We start from the raw sequence: 26000 nt of genomic DNA, 5'->3' as shown, positions 1-26000 counted from the left end.
CATGTAAAAGTTCCATGCTTCGTTTTTGTCTTATTCTGGCTCTTATGGAAACACCCCTTAAATTTTCAACCACTTACGTACAAACACCACGTAAAGCAATTGCCTGATACATTTATGTGATTTCTATTAGGTTCGCTGGCTGCTATATGAGGTACCGAGCAGAAGATTTAGGCTACGTATGTTGTACTATGTTATACAGAGTAGGTTACATAATTTGCGTATGTATACGACTGGTTCCTAACATACATACAAAAATATTTGATATCTAGAAGGAAGTGTATCGTGGTGGAATGATTTTTTTAAGTGAGTTATACGTTTAGGAGATATTCAGGAGATTTTGAATTTATTAAATAGAGTGCATACGTTTTTGTATCAAAATTTAAAAGAGCAATGAATATATGATTCTATAAATGCGATACTCTGTAGCGCAGAATCCATTGCTACATACATATTTCAGACTGTGTCCAATATCTGGTTATAACTTTGTAGCGAAGTTTTCACTTGCACATTACACGATTTGCCTGCAGTTTGACTGAACAAGTTGGAAACACCCTCTATACATTTTATTCTGTCAATATTATCATACGATATATTGTTAGAAATTGTATACAGATATAAACTCGAAGAAAAAGCTTAATAAAAGCAATAATTTGGATAAAAAAAATATATATTTATATTTGTATTCAAAAAATATTTTTAAAGCTGTTAATGCTACGTGGCTCCCAACGCGTGGCTTTTGTTTCAATTATCCAAATCCTCAGGGTCGTTCATTTGATCGAATGGGAGGAGTAACTCCGCAGGTAGTCGCTAGAATACATTTCCGAGAAGATGTAGATGGACCTTTTACTTGAAGCGCTGCTTCTTCTCTTTTTTTTTATGGTGGAACGTCGTTTTACGAGAACGTTGCTCGGAGATTCTGTCGAGCTTTCGCCTGGTTGGTAGATTCTTGGTTTACGTACCCGCTGTTAGAATATTCGATGCTGGATTCTGGCCTTCGCTTCCGAGATTATGGCATCTTGATTAAACTATAGCATCGAATTTCCCAGCGAACGTTAGATCTCTTATTAAATATCCTCGATTGAGAATCGATTGAAAATCTCGAATTAAGATGGCTATTGCATTACGATAGAAAATGAAATACCGCGAACGACGATAGGATTTCTCGGATTGTAGTGAGTGCTTATTTATCGGTATTAAATACTGGTCTCGCTTTATATTTACTATCGAACAGCTTTCACTGTTGTAAGAATGTTGAAATGATAGCTTCGTCGTAGATATAATAGATTTTCGAAAATACATCTTATAAATTCATTTCCAGTAAACGCACGAATAAAACGTCGAAAGTGAACGTTTATTCAACTATATTAGATGCCGATATCTTTCTACTTTTACTATTAAACAGTTTTTATCGCTGTAAGAATGTTGGCGCGAGCCAATTTCCTAGCTTCTTTCCAGATATAAATGCTCCTAGATAGATAGATCCTATAGATTTTCTTTCCGGATCCTTTTGCTACCTTTTGTTAAAAGTAAATGTCAGAATCTAGCCCGAAATTTAGGTAAATGGCCGCATAATTTTCACAGAACGGGTATGCAAAGTGATGGATCGGGCTGATTGAGATCCTTTTATATCTAGGAAAGGCAGTAAAAAGGTATCACCGGAATTCGCTAATGGCTTTTAAAGGTGACTCTGGTTAGGAGTTAACGCGAGCCGGTGTGTGTTCATGCAGAGTTGGCACACGGTTGAAAGGCTGAGTAATAAAGAAGCTTGAGCAAGCGCGTTACATTATTTCCCTTTTAGAATTGAATCCGCATGCCAAGCAGATATACGCGGTACGTTGTTAAACTCGGTCACCGAAATTAAATGGCGGCTTAAAGAATTTACGGGGGTCGCGACGAGAACTCGAGGAATCGTCCGTCGGACATTCGCGTTTTTATTTTCCATCGGGTTGAACCGACCGGAAAAACTTCATTTGGTACTTTAGTGAAATTAAAACAACGCCTGTATAGAAGAGATATTTTCCAGATTTGGCTTCAGCTTCGATGGCCATTGCGTTTTTCACCATCAACGGTGTGTTCTTCTATTAAAGAAGTTACGAAGATTGGATTAACCTTCCAATTCTTATTACATATTCACGTTGCGATCCAACATTCCTTTCTGATCTTTATTAAGAATTACAAATTATGTAAGATGTTTGGCTGTACAACAAAGATGTTTAGGTATTGTATTAATGTACAATGTATCCATGTAGTGGCCAAAAAACTATCAATTTTCTTATCTTGCAAAATAAATAAAAGCTGACACATTTGGTTCAGAAATTGGAGACTAAAGAGTGCAATAAAATCTGAATACCACCCGACAACAAGAATTTCTCTTTCAGAAAATCCAAGTAATACCTCCTATCTTTTAAAAAACTCCTATAAAAGAGTCACCAATAAATTACGTAAAGTGCCAGGTCTTCTCGAAATACCTGATAAACTCTGGGTCAACATCGATATTTCCAGCTAATCCCCAGACGGAAGATCAGTCGTACAACGGGGGGAAAAAACTCTAGTAACATGAACAAGAGTAAAAAAATTTTTCCTTGACTCGTTCGCCGGAATTACTGCAGTAACGATGCCATGGTAGTATCAGAAAAAGAAAAAAAAAAACAAGTACTTTGCATGGAGGAAGGAGTGGGTGGCTGTAAAAAGAGTAACCTCCTCGTAATTCCTGGTATTTGAATTTTAAGACGTTGAAGCTTAGGTGACTACAGCAACCCTATCTTGCTATAATTTCTGATATTTGAATTTTAAGATGTTCATGTTTAGACGACTTACGAAATCCTCTGTTATTTGAATTTTAAGATGTTTAAGCTTAAGTGTCTCAAGCAATCCCATCTTATTATAATTTCTGATATTAATAACAGCTATTTGAATTTTAAGACGTTCAAGCTTAAACGACTCAAGCAATCCTGTCTTACTATAATCTCTGGTATTCTATACACGTATTATATATAGCATAATATATACTATAATTTATAGTATATTTAAGACGATCAAGCTTAAGTGACTCGAGCAATGACATCTTATTCTAATTCCTGATATTCGTGTCAGGTATTTGAATATTTCAGGCTTAGATAACGCAGGCAATACCATCTTACTATAATTTTTGGTATTTGAGTGTTGAGTACAGAAGTAAAATAATCTTCTTTCGACTCGTTCGACATAATTTCTGCAGCAACAAGGACCTGATAATACCGCAACAACAACAACAAAAGAAAGATTCGCTATAAGAGGAAGCTACTAGGGAATTTCATACAATTTATAAAATACACCGTGGCCAATGGGAATTGGAAGAATGGAAGGAGGGGAATCGATGGAAAGTTTCGCGAGTCTCAGCAGCAGCTATCGTGATGTCAGAGAGGTTCGGCTTCAAAGGAGAAGTTTTGGTCGGGAAGAGCGAAAGAAAGGGGATGGGCGAAGAGTCATAAATAAAGACGCTGGTATTCATGTAGCGTAGAAACCGGGTTTATGGCCGAAACTCTTGTACCCTGTGGTACAAAGTGCACGGGCGTTCGATCCCTTGATTTCAGACTTTAAACCGGGACACGGTTCGTTCCCCCTAATTGATAGGCGAACTGCAGACGCGACAACGACCGGCACGCGAGTGAATTAGCAAGAAATTCGGTCTGGCTACGAACCAGTCGCTGGAGATTTAAAGCGTGCGTCGTCCATGGCTTACAAAGCTTTGTCGAGAGTTTGGTAAGGGAACGTTGTTAAAAGTTAGTCGAAACGCATGCGTTTCCTCTGGTTCGAATTTGGAGCAGCTTATACGCGATGCTCTGTCTACTATCCGCTTTTCTCGGTCATATTCATTGATCGTAGTCAGAGGCGTAGGTAGAACGATTTCGAATTGAACGAACTTTGACTTTTGAGGTGCTATTTTTGGGTGTATTACGTATCGGCGGAGAAACTGAGAAATTGGAAAGAGAGCATTTGGATATGTTAAAGGAATTAGACACTTTTTAGCGAGATAAGTCGATCGTCGTTCAGAGTTGAATTAACTTTGATTTCTGTTCAAGAATTGTAAATTGATCGTTCTTGATAGCTCGAATAATTTAGAACTAAATACACTTTGACGCTCGTCATGAATAATTTTCTAAATAAAATTCTAAATTGGAATATTTAAAAAAAAGGAAAGAAATAGAAACGGAAAAATCAAAAAAAGGAACTTTGTTACCAAAGGAATCCGATATTTTCTACAGTACACGAAATACCGGATCCCATTAAATAGTAGAACGTCGAAACAAAGGCAACGAACCCTTCTGGAGGCGAGAGCAGAATTCGGCAAAGATCCGTGCCATTCGTGCGGAATAAAGATTGGTGGAATATCGTGTGTGTACATGGTGCGAGCGTTGCTGTATTGGTTATAATCAAATTCGTTTAAATGACTCGATCCAAGTTTGGGAAGGCTTGATTAAACAAACGAAGAAAAACACAGAGAGAAGAGAAGACGGAATGCTGGCAGTAACTGACCCAAGAATCACAAAAATTCCGATGTTATTTCTCAATCGTATGCCAGAAGAAAGAATTTCTGAATATTTTTCGTTCGTTCGCAGTTCGCAAAACCCTGGCAATAAGTCCATTGAGGAATGAACGACAAACGATTCGATACAATCGACCGATGTATTAACGACGAACCAGAAATAATCATTGATCATTCGAATTGCGGCAATGGATTGCAATGTTAAGTACACGTTATTTTCTGTTACCTTTCTTCCTTCTTTCTTCCATTTGCTCGATCTGCTTGTATAAGTTGCGTGTTACTGTTATTCAAGCTATTATCTTCGAGACTCATTGTGTTCTCGACGCAACAATGTTCCATTGAAGGAAATCGGTCTTGTCGAGCTTCGAAACGCCTCGTATTCTACGTATTTTAACGGTTCACTATGGCATAAATCATATAAAGAGATCATGTTGACCGAGGAAAAAAGGATTACGTTCATCGTCGAGCGATGGCTTACGCGTTGTTCCGGATGAATCGCGCTCAAAGAGAAAGCGTGCAAACTACGTTCCCTGCTGTAGAGAGAATATTTTATTTGAAAGATCATAATGAGTCTGTGGTGACTGCGTTTTGAGCGAAGCTCTCTGGTTAACTTAGATTGCGCCAAATGGAAATGCTAATTTTCTGGTGTGTTGTCGATTACTCTCAAACGTAGCAAAAGCAAATTACGTGTAGTGAAGTATCAAGTAATGGAACAGCGTGCTTTTTCGAATATATAATCTTGTACATCCTGACGTTACCTCGCGGTACCATTTACAGTGAAATGCTACGAAACAGTTTCTCCAAAAGGAAAGTCTTCTTTCGCGTCTTTTGACGTGTATAAAACGTTAACGCCACTAAGAGACGTCGCATTTAATTGCACAAAGAGGGAGTTTAATTATATGCGCGCGGTAACGTTTTTACGTTTCAAACACTTTAATTTCACATTTTCTAGGAATATTACTCGTTAGTACCACCGCATATATATCCAATTTCTAACCGAAGTGAAAAGTATTCCTAGCTTGAACAACAATCTCCAATTATCTAAGATAGCACCTGTGATAAAATATAATTAAAACGTAATTCGGGATTCGAGAGGTTGACTTCAAAAGGAAGGAGATTCTGCTGGAGCGACGCTTAATTTTCCCGAGATATCATCTTCGTGAGATATCGAACGCGAGACAAGGAGAAGACGGCTGATCGGAAAATTGAAATCTGGAATTCATATCCGAGACGACGGCGGCGAATTTCATTTTCGATGGCACGTTGAAAATTCGCCGAGCATCCTCAGAAGCCTACGTAGAGAAAAGCCGACAGAGAGAAAAATGTCGCTGGCAGGGGAACGCGTAGCTTCGTTCGTTCTTCTGGTCACGCCACCGAAGTCGTTCATGCGCGCCAACCTACGGCTTTTTGTTCTTAACTTATCAACTCGTTCCATAGCGACCTTTCCCGCATTTCCCTACCGTGACTCTTCGCGTGATCTCTCCGTCGACTGCTCTTTTCCACGATTATCCTATTTATGAGAGTAGTCTCCCCTCTACGAGAATCGAAGGGGACAGTTCTATTTGTACCGTGTTTGTTTAACATCTGAATCTTCCTTGTTGATAGTTACGATTGCAATCTTGCACGTCCATGATGAAACTACATTAGTTCATTTTAACAAGATCGCGGATTTTTATCACAGACTTTTGTATATTACTAGACTGACGGCTGCCTAAATTTTGTTTGTGTAAAATGTCCGGATTTTATGTACAACCCTTCCTGCACACGCGCCAGCACTAGATCGGTAAATACAGTCGACATATAGCAAATTTTACGCTTCTTGTTTTCTTCGATTCTGACACATGTCAGTTCAGTGATTAAATTGTGCAGCGACAAACTGTAACGTGAACGTTATGTTACTTTCACCTGGTGTTTACTGCGTAAAACTTGCTCTACGATAGATCGACGTAAACGAAATGCGAATACTATATTTCAAGTTGCTCTATGTATAACTTGTAGTTATCGATTATTTAGATATTAAATTGTCTATGTGACAATAATAAACAGTTATAGATACAATAGTATTAAAAGATATCTTAAATTTAATTCTTTTTTAAAAAGAGTTAGCAATCTAGTAATATGTTAGGTTGTCCGAAAAGTTTCTTTCGTTTCGTAAGATGATAATAGATGAACAACAATTTCTGTTTTATATTATTTTATTGAATTAGGTATGATCCATTTCCTTCTATTTCTATTATTATGTTCGTGCATAATTCAATAAACTGTGCGTCTATTATTTCCTTATAAAACGAAAGAAACATTTCGGACAACCTAATACATATAGAAGTCTGTGATCTTTATGCAAAATTTGTATTGACGTAATTAAAGTAGTAGAACTTAAAAAACAGAGGTTCGTTTCATCGGTTGAAAAATACAAATACCCTACTTTGGGTATTTTATGCATTTTTGTGTGTCATGTGCGTTGTATATCGCATGGCTTCAGGCTGTAATTGCGCCATACGTATCTAGAACACTGTCTGTATTTACTATTCTAATCCTAGTTATATCAACCATAGAACTATAGCTCTGCTCATCAATATTTAACTGCTAGCTGCATCCAACGTAATACCTGCGCTCGCTCGTAAGAATAATTGTAGTAGCACTCCACTTGCAGATTTAGCTAGCGTCCATATTTATACCTGAGGTAACGGATTAAAGGGAGAGAAAATTATCTGCGTTGCGTTTAAGTCAAGTTATACGCGTCTCGCAGAGGAGCACAGTTATCCCATCACTCGTCCGTACTGAATATCGATCTTAACTGAAACCATTGTAATATTCAAAACCATTGTCACGTTAGAAAATAAAATTACTTTGTAATTAGATAAAAAGATTATAGTTTCAGTCGACTACCAAATTAAAAAATTAACAAAGATGATAATCTTTGATACAAGTCATTTGAACCTATCAAGCTTCCTTCGCGTGGTTTTGCAATGAAACGTTGCGTCAACGGAATTTTGAGCGCCACGTAGTCATTGATTACCAAATTTCTTAAAATACTTAAAATAAGATAAATTTCACTGACAAATTCTGAACAATACGAACGATCTATATGACATGGTTAGAAAAAAATATGCGAATACGATATCACATATCGCAAAAATTCAATTTTATGGCGCGGTATATTTCAATGTATGGCGGCTGCTAGGCAAAAATATATAAAATTCGCGTGGCGGCTCACGTGTTAATGGGTCGGAGAATAAACGTGGATGGTAAATGTTCCAAATGTTCCTCAAACGGAACGCGATGGACGAGCTTCCTGGTTTGAAATACGGCCGCGGCTATAACTCGGAACTTTGAAGGACCGAACTTTCGAAATACGCCGGCGTGAACAGCGAAAAGTTCCCGCCGTTTCTGAAACCGTTCTCGACCCTTGCTCCCGTCAACGAAAAATCCCTCTAACCTTTCGAACAATATTGGTTGTTACGTTTCTATAGAACTTTCATGCTCCATTCGAAACTTTATGGAAGGCTTCCGCGGCTTTTCGCCAGCTTCCGATCTAACGTCGTTTACCAAGCGGATAATCCGTCGGGAATCGGTTTTCACTCCCACTCTACCCAACGTAAATCTACTACTTTAGCCTTAAGGGGTCTTAAGATGAAAATACCGATCGATATTCGGCTGTAATTAGCGAGCTTTCCTCGAAAGTTTCTCATTCTAATCGAGGAAGTCGATACGCGCGAGGCTTAACGCGGTCACAGTTCGTGACGAAAATTTATCTCCTATGGATGTTGGCAGAGGCGTTACACGTGTCACGTGAGGCAACACGTGCAATAACGTGTTGTGCAATTACGTTAGATAATACTTGTGACAGGATATATCGCGCAGATTCTTTGAAACTTGTTAAGGAAATGCTTGCGATACACACGATACTGGTTGGCGAAAGTGTTTCACGAACATGTTAAGTACGTTGTGCTGAACATAGTGAGATTTAATTAACGCTATGACGAGACTCGAGGCAAAGCTTGAAACTAACCTGACGTTATATATGGAAATTACAAGATTGGAAACATATATTTATGACATGTACAGCTCGATACGCGCAAACGAAGAAATTTCACGTAATTATCATCTGCTCGAAACTATTCTGGTCGTACGTACGGAGTTGAAAAGCCGCGAAGGATAGCAATAAAGACTTCGGGGCAGTGACTGCAAGAGAAATTCGTGGCGCACCAGCGAGTACGATTAAGCCAGTGGCAAAGTGGGTGGAAACGAATTCCAGGTAAGCGGCGTTGGCTCTAATCGTAATATAAGCACTGTTAAATGGCAAATTAACGTCCAGAGATCTCCCGAGTAAACTCCTACTGCTGGCGAGTTCGAGAAAAGCAAGAGTTTTACATTTTAAACGACGACGGCGAAAAATTTCGCGATGACGAGACTACTCGTTTTACATCTGGCGAAAATCTTCGACCACAAATTTTGCTTTAGTAATTGGCGCATAATACGAGTAAAATCACAGATATATAATAAAACATTTAGAGAATAAAGACAGTGGAGGGCGTACAATTTATGCAAACTATGGCTGTTCTTCTAATTATTAATACTTTTCTCCGGCATATCTTTGCTTCTTCAACAAAATGTTCTCACATCTGCCCCGAAGAAGTAAACCGCGGAACAAGCCGCGACGTGCTAATAAAAACAGCCGGGTTGTGAAACCCGAGAAACCACAAATATGTCAACTAGGGAAAAGGATCGGGGAGAAGCTTCGCGTCGCGTTTCGCGATTAAAACGAACACCGCGGGTTAGGTCGCTGTGGATGAAATTCTCGCGGTCGTAATTTGCACGCCGGCAGGCCCTTTCGAGTGATCGCGCCGCTTCGCGGTGGCGCGAAGATTAAAATGCAAATCTGAAGTTCCGTGACCCCTGTGTGAGGTGGAATAAGTTTGAGATACGATTAGGTGAAATGGCCCGCGGCCTCGCCACTCGTTTACTTACAAGGTCTGCAGATTCACGATCCTGTAGTGGGCCAAGTACGTGTGTCGATAGAGCTGCAACAGAAAGAAGAGCAACGGAGAATGTTTATTAGCCGAGACTGTCGGGGAAACTTGACCGGGGAAATTGGATGCCGGCAAGCTTTTAAGGGTTAAATAAACGCTCCCGGGTCTTATCGCGACGTTCTTGTCGTTTACTCTCAGTTTCTCCTTTTTTCTTTTTCAGAATCATTTTCTTTTTCTTTTTTTTTTTTACTTTTTCGAATCTCTCTCTCTCTCTCTTTCTCCCTCTTTGTCCCTGTCGGGCACAGGCTCTTCGTTTAATATGTTCCCCGGGCGAATCACGTTCGAGAGATTACGTCCTCAGGGACGGATTCTGTTGAAGCTATATTAAAATTGGTAGAGATGCAACCGACAGGACGATGGGCATTTTCTTTTTGAGAGACGTAGCAAGATTTGTAGAGGGAAAAAAGGATTTACATGTATGAATTCGTTTAAGACGAGGTAAATTGTTGCAGAAAATTATACAATTTAGAATTTTGAATATAATTATCTACCACGCCCTACGATTTATCTCGCCCTAATCAGATTCATACTGCAATAATTATACTTTCCAGATATTCTGTGACTGAATGTGGCCTAAGGAAACGGACTTTGTGACGTGTCATAGTTGTATATGGAATTCAATAATTTCCTATGATAGTAGTATTTATTTATTGTACAAAGCTTATGCCAAGTGCAATCTTGTTATATATACATATATAATATAACATATACATATGTATATAAGTGTACGTAGTAAATAAATATATATAATAAATAAACGGTGTTTTAAGTTTATACAGTGGATTAACTGTTTTGTTAAGGCTGTGGTCCCTTACTGTTACTTTCCCCAGTTTATTCTTATTATAATGCCCATTGAAATTCCTATTATTATTTTCCTATTCAGTCTTCTAAATAGAGGCATTTTAATCTCGTGCACGATTTTATGTATATATATATATATGTCTTTTGTTAACTTTTCTTCTCGAAGGAAAAGGCTGCCTGCTACGTCCATATTTTTTTAAGGAAGCTGACCTGCGTTGCCTATTTGTGAGGACACTTGATTAGAATATGTTCTAATGTCGCCATTTCGCTCCTACTACACTGTATAATTTCTTCTACTTTATCACGTTTTAACAACATTAATTATAAGTGACAGAATTTCGATGAAATAAAATAAATGGTAGCTTCAGTGACATAGAAAAATGAGGCTCGTATAGTATTAATTTATCTACAGATTTAGCTGCGTTTCCTTACCGTTAACCTGTATTCTCCTACTTTACATCTTTTCAATGAATTTTCAATTTATGCGACACACGTGAAAGGGTTTCCGAATAAATTCCATGTCTTCGACACGTATATCCACTTTCGACCCTCGCCGAATGTCTGTGACGTTTTTTTACTACAATGTAAAATCGAAATGAAATCACGGGGAATTTTTATGCCACACAATTTTTATCCCAACAGTAGAATTCCCAACGTGCATGCCACTTCTTCTTACTACGATATTCTTCTTACGTCGCGGGCGCATGAATTTGATATAAAATTATTTCGCTCGAAGCGCGTTGCACCTAACCACTGGCGAAGGATGGGAAACGGCACGTAATTTTTATTTCAATAGGGGAAGGAAGGGCCGGTAGCTAACGAACCCTTTACTAGCAGATTTATCTGAAACCAGTCGTCGCGAAACACCGACTATTTCAGCGTAGAACGCCATAACGATAACGCGATTCATACGCCGGAGGACCGCTAATTACGAAACAGAAACACGGGGCCGCTGCGTAATCGGAATTTTCAGTTTCGAACAAAAAAAAGCTATAGCGATAATCCGACACGGTTGCGCGACCTTTTAAAACGAATGCAAATTTCGTCGAAAATTATACAGCAGATGAAACGCGTCTTTGGGAACGGCAAACATGAAGAAACGAGAGATTGGAATGTTTGGAAATGTTATATTTCCGCTAACTAAAACTGATCTTAAATTTTGATACGCTATATCTTTTATTAAAAAATAAAGGAAAAAACATCGGGAGAAATGTGCTTCTCTTATGAAAAATTAATATTCGCATAGGCAACTAGGGCCGTTCGTATCTCGAGCGACATTTCATTCGCAAGTTTCTCGCAGACAAATTTTTATTATCCCTGAAAAACCTTCCAAACATTTGGCTTACAAACTGATTGTATAACATGGTACAGATTTCGGCAAATATCCTAAAATCTTGTCAGATCTTTTGTCAAAGATTAGAGTAATAAAAGAATTGAATGTAAACGTAAACGACTCATTTTGCTCATGGTAGATTAAATAGGTATCGTTGTTAAATATATCGGCAATTAAAAAGATATTTGATTCGAATAAATGGCTCGTATCTCCTCTTGCTTACGGAGGGAAAAAATGGAACGAGATACAAAGGAATAAAAGAGTTGAGAGTTCGAGAAAAATACTAAAATAGTCGTCGTATAAGGAAGAATAAAAATGGCAGATGTTTCGCGATGGGACGAACATCGAGGCAGCGTCGCTTATCTCTGGAAATGTAAGCGGTTATGGTACTTGCGTTTTTCCCTTATGTTTCATAGCTCGTACAAAACCCCTTATCGTTGCCGTTATAATTCATCTTTCGCCGGAAATTCAAATGCAGCTTTCGTATCGACTTTCACGTCACGATGCAATAATGGCCAGGCTGCTTCCTTTTTCTCCTGTTTCTGCACGGTTTTAGCGTGTCTTTCGAATTGCGTGACGGGCGAAACAGTCGTTTAAAGACTCTGCCTCGCCGTCTTATCAACTTGAATTATCGTTTCTAAGTTTAAATAGAAAAACGGAATTCTAATTGCTAGCATTTGTACCTATAGGTCTCCTTTGCTTAAGACCTTTCCGTGTTCCGTTCGAGGAAAGTAAGTAATTATTTCACCTTTCGCAGTTCTATTAGACGTTAACGGAGTATTTTAATCTGTTCGTTTTGCGTGTCGGATAGCGCGATTAAAATAATCGGCGAATTATTGTAATTCGAGCGGAAAGAATTTCCGACAGAAAGGAAATTAAACGAACGTTTGAAGACACACGTTGCAGATTAACAGCTTCTGATATTCAATTTTATTTGATAGAAGGGAAACTTCAAGTTTTTAATGAGAAAGTATGAATAGAATATATTTTGATTTGGTATGTACAACGACGCGGGCGAATATCCATAAAACGAGAGTCGAAGCGACAAAAATGTTATTCCGTAATTTTCGATTTATTTTCACAGTTGGAATAATCTTCTGCCTGTTATCCGCTCCTGTCTAATCGACAATTAGTCAAATGCACGTATACTCGACAAATCGAATCGCGCAGTTACAAAATTGAGACTATTCAACGTAAACTCCGCAGACCCGCTGCGAAACATCCTGACTGCCCTGTGCTTCCCTTTTCTCGCGTTTATGACACGGTTCTCAGTGATTTGAATCGTCAGTCGTTGAGCGGTATAAGGATCACGTTTGATGTCATTTTTGCTTGTAACGTATTCAAAAATCTTACATTTTATCTCGATATTATTCAGCTATTTTCCATGAACGTTCTTTATAGAAGCCCAAGGAATTTCAATTTGCTTCATTCTGAACAATACAGGTATTTCAAATATGGAAATCGCATAGCTGTTCATATTCGAGATTGAGCCATTTGACCAGCCCCCTTGATTCCTTCAAACATTCTTCGATACACTTGCTATGGATACACGCGTCTAAATTTTACGTTTATTTTTCCTGTAATTTTGTTCATTCTTACAATATGTGTGCCCTTTCTTTACATTGAAAAATACCAAAGGGATTTCTGGCCGCAAACAGATAAATTAAATAAGAGTTAAAAAGCTTTCAAGCTCGATTTTCTCGAAAGTAAATCTTCCAAGGCAGTTATTCGTTATTCTTGATTTTTCTCTTGCGTTTGTCTTATCTTTGCAATAATTTCGACTACGAAAGATGGTTTGTCATTTATGTCCAAGCGTAGCAGTTAGGCAAGTGAAATTTCTTCGTGTAGTCTGAATTCGATGGTGAGAGGCGGTAGTTGTGCCTTATCGGAGCAACATGATGCACTGTATCGTGCCTCGAAAGAGTTTATGGAGGCAAAACAGAGTGGAGAGAGTGTCATGAATCCTTCCGTATCGTTGCACACTGTCGATGCACACTGTTCGATGGTATCGCGATCCACGAACCCGAGTTTCGGTTATTTATCGCCAAAGTCCGGCTGTTTTTCGTTAGTCGATGATTGCGGAATTTTCTGCATCGTCCAGTGAGTAAATAGAGAACTTTAGTTCGTAGATTCCTTTCTTTCGGTAAATTCTTCTCTTTTATAATTAAACTGTGAACATTTTGCATCCGTGGCAAGTTTGAAGGTTTAAAAGAAGATCGAACGACTTTTAATTTTTTTTTTTTTTTTCGTTAGGATAATATATATTTATTCCTCAATATTTATATCGTCCAGTTTCAAAGCAATGTCCATTAACAATAATACACTTTTGCCAACGTTTTCTCCATCCCTGAAAACATTTTTGAAATTCGCTTTGTTGCACGCCTCTTAGTTCGTTCAGCGTCTTTTGTTTTATGCCCTCGGTGCTGTGAAATCGTCGTCCTTTCATAGTTCTCTTCGTTCTTGCAAGTGAAAAGAAGTGGAACGCTGCCATATCTGTTGATCATGGTGGTTGAGAAATTGTATCGCTTTTTCGCCTCTTTGTTGTTCGACTTCAAACGATCAGAAAATCCGAAGTCGTAGAAATACGACTTATCTAGTAGACAATCAAATTTTAATCAAAATTTAAGTAATCAACGACGTAAGAACGATCGTTTCTTCAATCGACATTTTCCATAGCAGGAAATTAGAAAGTTTTTGATTTTGGAGAAAACCAACTTTCTGATCAAGCTCATATAATACATCAAAATATACGAAATATCCAAAATATGGTTAGGATTGTCGTTAGGCTGTTTCATACTTCTACGAGAATTGAAAAAAATGAAACTTATAATAATTTAATAATTATAATGTGCTATAATAATTTATTTCGCCTACCAAAAATTATGACCAGTACACGGCTTTGAATATTTTCTACATTTTCGTATAATACGTGCAAGCTCTGAATTTCTGGGCTTTTCAATTTATCAGAAATGTAGGAGAATCCGTAGTCTAATAATTATTACTAATTGTTTCGTTGAATCTTCCTCTCTCTTCAAAATGGTGCAATGAATTTAGAAAGATACAGAAAGTTTGTTCGACAAGAACGCGTGATTATCGACCAGCAGACACGTTGCAATTTTTTATCGAATAATTTCAGTTTCCCTGCCGTTTCACTGGCTACTCGATCAAACGGTTAACCTTCACCATTGAACTCGCGTCTCCTTGTTCGTAGCTCGTATTTAAATTACTTTCGTGTTTTTATTCAGCACGCTCGCATCTGTTTTCTCGTTTTACGTTTTTACGATTCGAGCATTCTAGTATTCTAAAGATTGCGTGACGAGATGCAGATAGCGCTAACAATAAGTGCAAGCGATAATAAACGACGTTTAACCGTTGGCTACGACTGTACGTCCAATATTGCTTAGAACGTAATAAACATTGCCATAATTACGCAATTAAGTAACGCATGACGCTGAATGTTTCCAATTAAGTCGAATGTCCTACGTTATAACTGGAAATCTAATTCTCGTCAAATTTAAATTTCATTACTTTCCAATTACCACGCAATCGATATATTTCCATCTCGTCACGACAATTAATTTAATTATACTTTCCAATCGTTATACTTCTTTTGTTTCGACGTTCGGGCGGAAAGATTCCTCACGCGCTATCTTTCACGTCCGTGTTTCCATATTTTCTATCCTCGCAAACTTTCCTCGAGAAACTTGCGAGAAGTTCGAAGGTAAAAAAAATGACTAGTGGCTGAAAAATGGCACAAAAGAAGCGTCAGAATTAAGAATTAAGCGTAACGAGAGATGCTACGAAACGAATATTTTTTCGGCGAAGCGCCTGGTCCCCGAGGGGCCTGTTGTCTGAAATTACTTTTTCCCCCAAAAACAAAGCGATTTTCGACAAAACTGCAGCTTGTGTGTTCGATTTAGTTTCCCGTGAAAAATTGCCCGTTACTATCGCGACAGGTTATACATGCGTGGAGTAAGCATATAGTGCGTCATGAAGCACGATAAGCGAAACAACGAAACGCGAATCCTGGAAAATGTCGTTTTTCTCGATCGGTATCCCTCCTATTTTCATCGATGTACTTTGTATATGAAATCTACTCTGCCTGTCGATGGTAATCGATATTTATTCGCAGCTGCGAGGCCCGCGTCAATTTTTTTTAATAAAAACGGGAAAAAAAGAAAACTATCAACACGGCGAGAAGGGAGGTCACGCGATGAAAATCGAAAAACGAACAATTAATCCAACGTGGGTCTCGCTACGAAAGGTTAATTAATTGCATTTCAGGCTCATGAATGGCGCGGTAACGATCAATCGAACGGGATTTCGCGCGACAGCCCTCGGCTTCGAGCGCGACGCGTCCAAAGAGATACGATTGCCGGTCAAATATTTTCACGGCGGATTTTTCGGCCGTGCGGTCCACCGACGAAAATTGATTTACAGGTGAAAGATAATAGCAGAGCGTGGACCGGACAGCCTCGGCTATATCTTGATATCGGTGGAATTTGTTTTTTAATTTGCCATCCGAAAACGCGGATTTTCCCGCCGCTGGGATCGACAAACGGCGACGGTATCGAGCGCATTCCAAGCAGCTTTGAATATAAAATTTTCAAATAAAAGCCATTTTACTTTCAGAAGTACTTTGAAAGTAGTAGGACTGACTTATGTTCGTAAAAGTTGTGCAATCGCGCAATCGTTGTAGCTTTTAAGTTGTATTTCTTTGGCAAAATCATTTCAATGTACCTACGGATTTATAGCGTTTATGCAGCAGTTGCAACTGTACATCTTTTTGATAAAATCATCTCAAAATTCCTATAGATTTATAGCAATTACATAATAGTTATAACTGCGTATTTTCTTTCGATAAAATCATTCGAAAGCATCGAACCAGAGAATAAATCGTTCGAAGCGTTATGCACAAAACAGACCTGGATGAATGATGGGATCAAATATATTCCAAGTGCAGATAACACAGAAAAATAAAAAATAATTTCTTACGGCCAGTGATCTAGCGTCAGAAATTAAAACAAGACGTTCGTGTCTATCACAAAATTGACTAGGATTGGTGTTCTCTTTATTCTTCCTGAATTTTTCGCCAGAATTCGATCCTGGCGGACGTGCCTTTTGCATGCTCGATTTTCCAGCCCCGAAACGCGCTCGCCGAATTTTGAGGTGTCACGGCGTCAAATCTGCGGTTCCACCCAGAACTTGCGGAATTCCCTAGTTTTGTCACCAACGGCGCACACACACACACACAGACACATACACGCAGCCTCGCAACGCCTCGCTACGGGGCTACTTCGATTTTGTAATTAATCTCCCCCACCAACCGGAAACTTCAATTTTACAGGGCAAACTTGCCACCCCTGCGGCTTCGACTTGCACGATTCAATTTGGGAGCCGCATCCTGTCTTGATAAATTGCGAATTCTATTACCGTCGTCCCCCCGAGCTATTTGTAAATTTTCGGACACTGCCAGTCGAATATATTTCCCTGTTACGCGTTTCTTACGATTGCTATTTTCCAATTTTCGAGCAAATTACGCGACGCTACGTCAGAAATTCTATATCCTTTTCGCGATAGGTTCGCAAAGAGGGCAAAGGAATTACCGTTATTAGACTGCAGATTGCAAAACGCATTCGTAATAATCGAGCTGTGGATTTTCATGCACCTATAAAAGCTTTCAGGTCGTAAAAATGCAGGAAATGCAGAATATGCAGAAACATGTAAAATATCCACCGTATAAATACTCTGTACGATATTCACTGGAAGAAACGCTTTTCCATCTAACTCCTACTTCTTTCATTAGATTCAGAAAAACATGATTCTGCATGAATATTCGCAACGCGGTAATAATCGGCGTAATATTTTTCAACACATGTTTCAGTAAACACGTATTTCAGTAAATTCGTTATTTCTCACGCGTACCGGGTTACACAAACTTTTTAATAAAATTATACATGAAACGATACGGTTGAATTTGCCTCGATGAAATTCAGCCGTTTCGTAGAAAGAAACGCTACACGCGCTTCAAAAAAGTTTGCGCGCCGCGTTCGTAAAACTATTTCGTAATATCGCGAATTAAAACGACATCTTTGGGAACACGTCAGTGCGGAATCCTGTTACCTTGAGAAATTCTTTCGACAGAAATTCATCCACATAAATATTGGGTTGGCAACTAAGCGTTTGCGGATTTTGTCATTAGATGGTATTAACAAAATCCGCAATCGCTTAGCTGCCAACCCAATACAATGAAACATCATCGTTGTCCGGCATATTATTTTCGAATTAATAATCAAATTATTAATATCAAGTTATTAAGAATATATATATATAGGCAGGTACAGAAATGGTTCCAAATTTTCGTCTATAAAAGTGCAAATAGATAGAAGAATTATACACCAGTGGAATATTCTGAGCAAGTTGCACGAAACCGAGGGCTCGTTTGGGATTCTTCTTGCGAATTCGGCAGCAGCGCAACAACTACGATCCCTGTTTGCGATTTTATCGCTTGGCAAACTAGCGGCACGAGTCATTTTGCACCTGCCGACCGTAGTTTTCCAATTCGACTCTGTAATTTGGCCGGCTTAATTAGAGCCGAGTTCCGCGACGTTTTCTCCAAGCTTTTTGCATTGGCCACCTCTGAATTTCGATTTACCAACCTCAGAAGTCTTCTAATCCGAGATCGGTTCGTCCATCAGCGATATTTCTTAATTAAAACCGAAAACTTTTACCGGCCTCTGTTATCAGTTTAATTTCCCGCTGGTCTAATTAAACTAGAAATACAAAACGCGACATGTAGACGATCAATTGAAAATCACACAGCCGGTGGCAAAAGAAAATTTGCTAGTTTATTTATAGATAACTTTATTTATCGCACGAATTGATAAAATCGAATGGTCCACGTTGCACGACTGTTGCTACATAGAATGGTCGTAATATCCATAGAAAAGGAAAACACGTTTCCCTCACGACACTGTGCTTTAAGGACGCGTATGCTTTCCAACGATGTTCCATTCGATAATAATTCGAGTTATTACCTACGACATTACGGACAGAATATGGCCGATTTAATAGCGAGCATCGAAATTACGATGCAGAAATAATCGAATTAACTGCTGGAAATATTCTGCGTTCTAATTGCTACGCTATAGCAACGATAACGCACTTTATTGTCCTTATGTTGTTATAATGCTGTTATTTATTTGTTTCGTATAAATTTATACAACTTCGAACGATAATCGCCGTTATAAAAATCTAGTGAAAGCCGAAGTACACGATTTACCATATTATTTACCGCTTCGTTAATTACAATTAATCGATATTTTTTCTCTAAATGACCTGATTCTGAGCACAGGTGCGCTATCACTTTATTCATAAAAATGCGCAGTAAGAAAGACGCGTGGAAGGGCGAATGTAATAAAGGATTTAACCTTGGGTTATTCCATAAGCTGGAAGGATCGTTGGTTCGTTTGGTCTTCATTATCCCGGTCGGGATACAGAATCTGGAATATTATGGCGGAAGAAAAGACGCTTCGACTCGTGTCGCGACTGTTCCGCCACGAGTATGGCCGGGTGAGAAAATCGCCGCATAATGGAAGAATCATCGTTAAAACGTGCACGCTGCTCGGTCATCTTCAATGGGATATCCTCGGTCACTGACCGAGCAACGCGGATATTTCATAAGGACGAAGCTTAAGGGCGGGAAATCTTCGTAATCACGGAGCAACGTTCCCAACGCGATGAGGAAATTCGTGAAACTTGGAAAGGCGAGGGAAACGTGTCGCCGCGAAAGCGGATATTTGAAGTGGAATTGTTGTTTCAGGTAACTTACAGGCCTTTGCTTCTAACGTGTAATTAGTCGATACGTTTGGAAAAAAAGGAGAATCTTCTTTATTTTCTCAAAGATATTAATTCGTATCACCCATTGCGATATTGTAAGTTACAGTTGCAACGACAAGCACTTGGCGTGTTTGATAATAATTAAATATAGTCCTTTAAATAATTTTAAATTAATTCGATGAGATGTATTCGACGATCGTAAGATTTGAAAAAGCGTCGCTGATGCTTTTAGATAACACGACGTTGAAAAGCTTAGAGATCGTAAGGCGGAAAAGGTATGAATTTTTCAAAAGAAACAAATGTCCCAGCGGAAAATGTATGCGTTCAAGGTAAAAAGCGCATCGTCTTTTCTTGCATCTTCATGCATTAAAAGGAAGATCCATTTAATATTAACAATCCGTTCGGGGAGCGGAAAGTCGCCCGGAAATAATACCGAAGAAACGACGACGAAGTATCGACTTTTTAAATAATATTCCTGTCTTCCTTCCAGCTAACAATTTGTCGCATATGAAACGTTTCTTCCAAGTTTCTATTTACCGTTGCTATTAATACGCTCGATTTTATCCTATCGTTACGTTAAAGAAGAAGAAATTCTCTGTAAATTGCGTATACATCGATCGATGGTACTTATAAACGAGACATTAGAAATCCTATTATTAATCGTCGTGAATAATTTTTCTACGTGAATTTCAGTTTGGAAAAAGTGCTATGCAAATTCGTTAAATATAAACGTAGTATTCGGGTAAGTTAATCCTTTCATGCTTAACGATCGATTAAATAATAAATGTATTTATCCTCGTTAATATTAAAGCAGATTCGATCACGCTATGTTCTCTTTACAAGAACATAAGGAAAGATGTACTTCCATGATCAATAATTCACGAAGAAGAAATATTTTCCACGATCCGAAAGAAAGTCGATTCTGAAAGAGCTAAAAGCATCGTCTATTCCACGCAGATAATTTTCCAATGCGTTTATCCGGAAATTCTAGAACTGATAATTCTTGTAAATCTGAATAATAAAACTACGTAGCCGTCTCAGAAAAACGTGTTTAATTTTACGAATGTTACTTTGATCAAACGATATATTGTTTTAGACAAATTATTTTACACGCACGAACGTGATAAGATCTTATTTAGAAAATTCAGACAAGCAAAATTAATTATATAATACGTACAACGTATTATATAATTAATATTTATAGTAATCTGGATGATGACGCGTAACTTGCTGCGACGAAAGTGTGCCAGAGTTTAACAAGTTCTCGACAGATGAAAAGAGAGAGAGAGAGAGAGAGAGAGAGAAATAGAACGTTGCCACGGTTATTATATTTACCCAAGTTTTTCCTGGCGACCTATAAAGCTATTAAAACTTTGCCCTCCGATTTTCACGAATCATCCATCGAAATCATGAAATCGGGTTTTTCCTCCCGCGGGACGAGACGCGTATCATCGCACTCGTGTTTCTGTAATTAACGAAAACCGTGGTCATTCGGCAATTAATATACACCGAGTTAAAACACGTGTCGATAGAAATTTATTTTGAACCTTTTGAATTAAACGGAATAAAACTCGAATATAACGTAAATACCTAACGGTGTTCGAGAAAATCAGCTTTTAAGATGTCGTGTCAGCGTTGTTCCATAAATTACAAGCGCCTAACGTGTTCGCTTCTTGCGTTCAACATTACGTGCATTGCGTTCTGATTAAATACCCACAACCTACGTGTACTAAAACTATCGACAGGGACCGTAGAACGTGGAAGCATATTTTGCTGTTAATTCAACTTTGACCTAGGCGCGCTATTATTATTCCAGCTTTCCATGCAAACTCTGCTTCTACGTTTGAACTCTTGAATTCTATTTCAGTTATTTTACGTTCATTATGAAGGCATTTAACGACTGCAATGTTGGTTGCGCAAATTTCCTGCATTTCGCCGCGTTCCTCTTCCTATTTGTCTCGTAAATTCAAGAGTTACGAAGCTGAAACATTAAGTACAGCGTTTTCTATAGATTTCCCATGAATTTCACGATTGATTACCGGACTTGGCCGGTAGAAAATGAAATATCGGGTACAACGCGCAGTTATAAAATATGGAATGTGGATTAATAAAGTGTGGAACACGGCAGGCAGAGATAGAATATAAAATGTAGAATAAAAACGATGTAGAATTGCAAATGAAGAGTTATGAATTCTGTGCTTTGTTATGGGCGAAGCTTTACGGTGCAAAAAAGAGGCAATGATAAAAAGAAGGAAAAAAAAAAAACAACAAAAAGCGTGAGAAGTGCAGAGAGGTGGAATACATAACGCGATCGATGATGTCTTTTAAACTGGAATTACGTAAACGAAATACTAACAAGCAATTATAACTACATTCTGTTGCAATTCAATGGAGTAACGGTTATGTAATCACGGATATTCAGGATGCTGGAAACGTGCGAGAGCTTCATTAAACAAAACATCGGCAAAGCGAAAGATCCGGCTTCTCCCTGTAGAAACTAATTATATTATTGTTACGTTCTGTTCCGGCTACGAAACGGATGAAAATAAAAACCGGTTACACGGATTTGTCGGTGTAATGGTTAAAAATTACCCTCGACGATCGGAACGATACGTAAAATTTGTCGTTTCTAATGAAAATGACAAGAAGATTGGATAACAAATGCATCCATACACCCGGAAGAACGAAGAGCGAAGGCTTCTTCTACGTGAATTGTTCAACTTAATTGAGAATACTGTGAAAGCAAGAAAATTGTTCAACAAACTTCAATTATCCCATGATTAGGATATCAGATTTTCTTACTGCAGACGAGCTTTTCAAAATTAGCATTTCATCGCGCTATAAAATTCTAGCATCTGCAATAACCTGCAGACTGCGAATTTTTATGAACAGAATCAAAGGAATGAAATTAATTGGAAATCCGCTTCACTTTTTAAACGTTTTAATGAATATTCCGCTTTGTATATTTGTATACTTTGCCATGTCATTGCGTACTATACGCATTCCGTACATTTTTTTATTTTCAAATTTGTCATAAATGTCGACGATGACAAAGAGTAAAATCAATACGAGCCTTGTTAATTTATTTGCGATTGAATCGCATGCAAAAGAGCAAAGAGAAGCGCAGGCATTCCGATACTTTTGTGCTCTGTACATTCTCTGTGCGTACTGTACAATTCTTGAAAGAATAACGTAAAAAGAAACGAAGAGGAAATATAGAAACATAGATCTCGAAGCGGAAATCACTGCCGATCTCGAAGCAGAGGGAAAAAGAAAGGGTAGAAAGCATCGTCTATAATCGAGTCCATAAAACTGCTCGAAATTTCATTCTTCTACAGCCTCGTTCTCGTTATCAACGGTCCGTTGGAATATAACGCGGTTAAACGACAGGGAAACGACTACGATGAAAAATAATCGTCGAAATCGAGAACATCGGTTGCACGAGAGAAATTAAATCTTTCGTTTCTTCCGGACGCTCGTCAGTGACATACACGACCGAAACTACTCTTACAGAGTAACAGAAAAAAAAAAAAAAAAAAATAGCCAACTATGTACGTACTCGAGTCGTGAAAATTGACCAATTTTCCTCCGTGAAATTTTCTCCCTGAAAAATTCTTATCTGTTCTTGGAAATATTTGACACGGGACAGGATATCGAAGCTAATTCCACTAAGCGATGCTGTCATATTTCATAGGTATTAGAACATTTATGGAAAATGAGGCTTTCTATAGAAAGCAAAGTGACAAATAATCGACGGTTGTTAAGAAGTTGTACTATTTTTTATTTTCAACGGAACTCCGCTTGACCGAGAACTTCGTTCGTCGAAAAATCGTGTTTCGTGTTACTCGATTGATTTAGGATGTCGAGAAGAAGATAAAACTACAAAATATTTTGGAATATTATGGCGACGCAACACTTTTACTTTTATTTAACGCTGAATGTCTGGAGTTTGTATCTCACGAGTATCGATCCGTTAATAACGAATCAAACTCTTAATAACATTGACGTCGATACAAAATCACAGTTTACACGAAATCAGTAGCGTTCTAACACCTGTGAACAGGGGTGTGCGTGTACAATATGAAGCGAGAATCAGTCGACGAAAAGAAACAGGAAAGATTATCAACGGATGATGAAGATCGAAAAGGAATCGTGGTTTTTCCCCAGCGTCGAGCTAGTATTTAATTTCATCCCCCTGTTCACAACCATCCCTCTCATTCATCTCAGTTAATTTCTCCAGGACTAATTAATCGTCTGGTGGTTGGAAAAGTAACCTTGCCACGCACACAACGTCCAAGAGAATGATAATACGTCGAGGATTGTACGCAGAGGAGGATGCAGTGGCAGACTGGGGGGTGCAGCAGGGGGCGGGAAATACGCAGAAGATCAATACTGTCCTAGTGAACGCACAAGACGTAACCACTGCTGCGGTTATTTTCGAGTAATTGCATTTGTCACTTCGATTAAGCGTTTAAAGCCTCGTCCATTTTCTGAAGCTTAAATGTACGCGTGTCTTTCGCGCGCAAAGTCACAGACGCGCATTTAAAAGCGCGAGAGAAGAAAGTTGGATCCTAGTTTCGATTATCGTACGTTTCATTGACGTGTAAGCCGCTTCGACGTCGATTATCGGCAAGTTGACGGCCCGATTCGACTCGATTATCATGCACGTACGCTTGTTCCGAAAATCAACGAGCTCCGTTTCGATCAGTCAGCCTCCGGCGATGATTATGCCGCCTGTGGCGTGCGATGAAACATGGTGGTCAACGATTGGTTTCGTCGTACCGTGTTCTATGTGTTTTTGGGCTCGGAGCGTCGAGGAAATTATATCAGAGCTTTACGTTAACGCTACTCGTGTGCGAGGCAGAAAATTTGTACGAAAAAATGATGACGAAGAAATGATCGGCGCCTAGAAAAATACGTTACGATGTAAGGAGAGAATATACTTTGCGAAAAATCGTTTAGATCTTCAAAAATTGCTTTCGTCGTACTGTGCTTCGTACGTGCTTTTGGGAAGGTTCAATTTTGCTTTGGGCTTAGGACGTTAAAAATACTTGCGAAACCGTGAAAGCTGAGCCGAAGGTTTACGTTAACGCTACTGGCGACTAAAGTATAAAATTTCTAAGACTAGAGGTATCGACGATAAAAAAATACGAAATTTAAATGACGACAGTAATCTTCTTACTGTTCTAGGCTTCAAAAAAAAAAAAAAAAAAAAAAAAATCTAAAAATCTACTTACATACTTATCAACGTCTCTATTATGCTATACAATAGTTGGTTAAATTATACATTTAAAACGCTTTTCAACAAATATCCAAAAACAGAATTCCGCTTGTATCTCCGATGACCTATTTCGTATGCATAAATAGTTAACGCAGACAATATTTGCACATGTTAAAAATAATATTTGGTACGTGTATAAATTCGAAATTTTACGTTTAAATATTTAATACGCATTGAAATCTGGTATTTTACATTTGGATATTTAATACGTGTCGGAATTTATGAATTTTATGTTCAAATATTCGATATCGCGTTAAACTTTAGTGTTCACCATTCGGATATTTAACGTGTATCGAAATTGAAGATTTTTCTATTTAAATATTTTACTACGAAACACTAACGCTGATACAAACGTTTTTGAGATTAGGTTAGTGGCAAGGACGGAATTCAGGCTGGCTTCTTCGAGATCGTGTCGGAGGGTTGATGAGCGGGGTGGTTTCCTGAATTTTGCATAAGTGTGCGGCTATACAAGGTGGAAATACTCCGCACGTTCCTGTTTCGGACTAGGCAACCCATAATTCCCTTCGTTCATATCCTCTCAAGGACTGTATTCATCACGGTTGAGGAAGTTTCGGTGTTTATCGAGGAAAGGGAAGGAGTTTCCAGCCCTTGTAGCCTTAATTAGAATCGCAGAGGGTTTTTCTTGTCACTGACGAGGAAGGAAGAAACAAAACACCGGAAGAATGGAGATTGCGAATATTTAAAGCGAAAGGTAGAGTCACGTTTGTTTCATTTGATATTCTTTCAACTTGATATTCTGCCTTTCTCGGCACGAAGAGAAGAATTATACTCTGGCTTCCTTTAATTTACCTACTTTCTTAACATTGTTTATACAAACTAAAATATTTCATTTACCATGGAAAATTTTTATAAATCAGATTTAATTTCTTTAATACTCTTTTGCTACCTTGATGAATTTTGCCAAGTGTACAGTGTTCCTAATTTGTCCTAAATAAATAAGAAGATATAATTTATCCTGTTTACTCCGCGTTATCTTTACTCCGCAGCGATCGCAAGCATAATCGTCGTATGCTCGGGAACGTTCCGCCCGTAGTCAGAAGACAGAGAAGCCAAAAAAGGAAAAGAAAATATTCTTATTAAAAAAAAAAAAAAACCAATACACCGTACGCACAACATAATAAAGATAATTCCAAAAATACGAGGAGACTCGATAACTCGATTCACGCG

At 38.4% G+C, this 26000-nt stretch overlaps 1 protein-coding gene across 10 annotated transcripts in view; it reads right to left on the bottom strand.

The window, feature by feature from the left end:
• The window catches only part of LOC122570308 (venom dipeptidyl peptidase 4-like), a 296735-nt gene that overhangs the window by 123830 nt on the left and 146905 nt on the right, over positions 1–26000 (bottom strand). For all 10 annotated transcript variants that reach the window (XR_006317782.1, XR_006317783.1, XR_006317781.1 and 7 more), the window contains one exon: positions 9497–9549. Coding sequence is in view for 7 of the 10 variants with exons in the window: in XM_043732434.1 (XP_043588369.1) it covers positions 9497–9549 (53 nt within the window). In the remaining 3 variants the exon portion in view is untranslated. The remainder of the gene's footprint in view (positions 1–9496; positions 9550–26000) is intronic.

The sequence above is a fragment of the Bombus pyrosoma genome, linkage group LG8, assembly GCF_014825855.1.
Source record: "Bombus pyrosoma isolate SC7728 linkage group LG8, ASM1482585v1, whole genome shotgun sequence".
Taxonomy (NCBI): Eukaryota; Metazoa; Arthropoda; class Insecta; order Hymenoptera; family Apidae; genus Bombus; species Bombus pyrosoma.
This window is presented reverse-complemented; position numbering and strand designations above follow the sequence as displayed.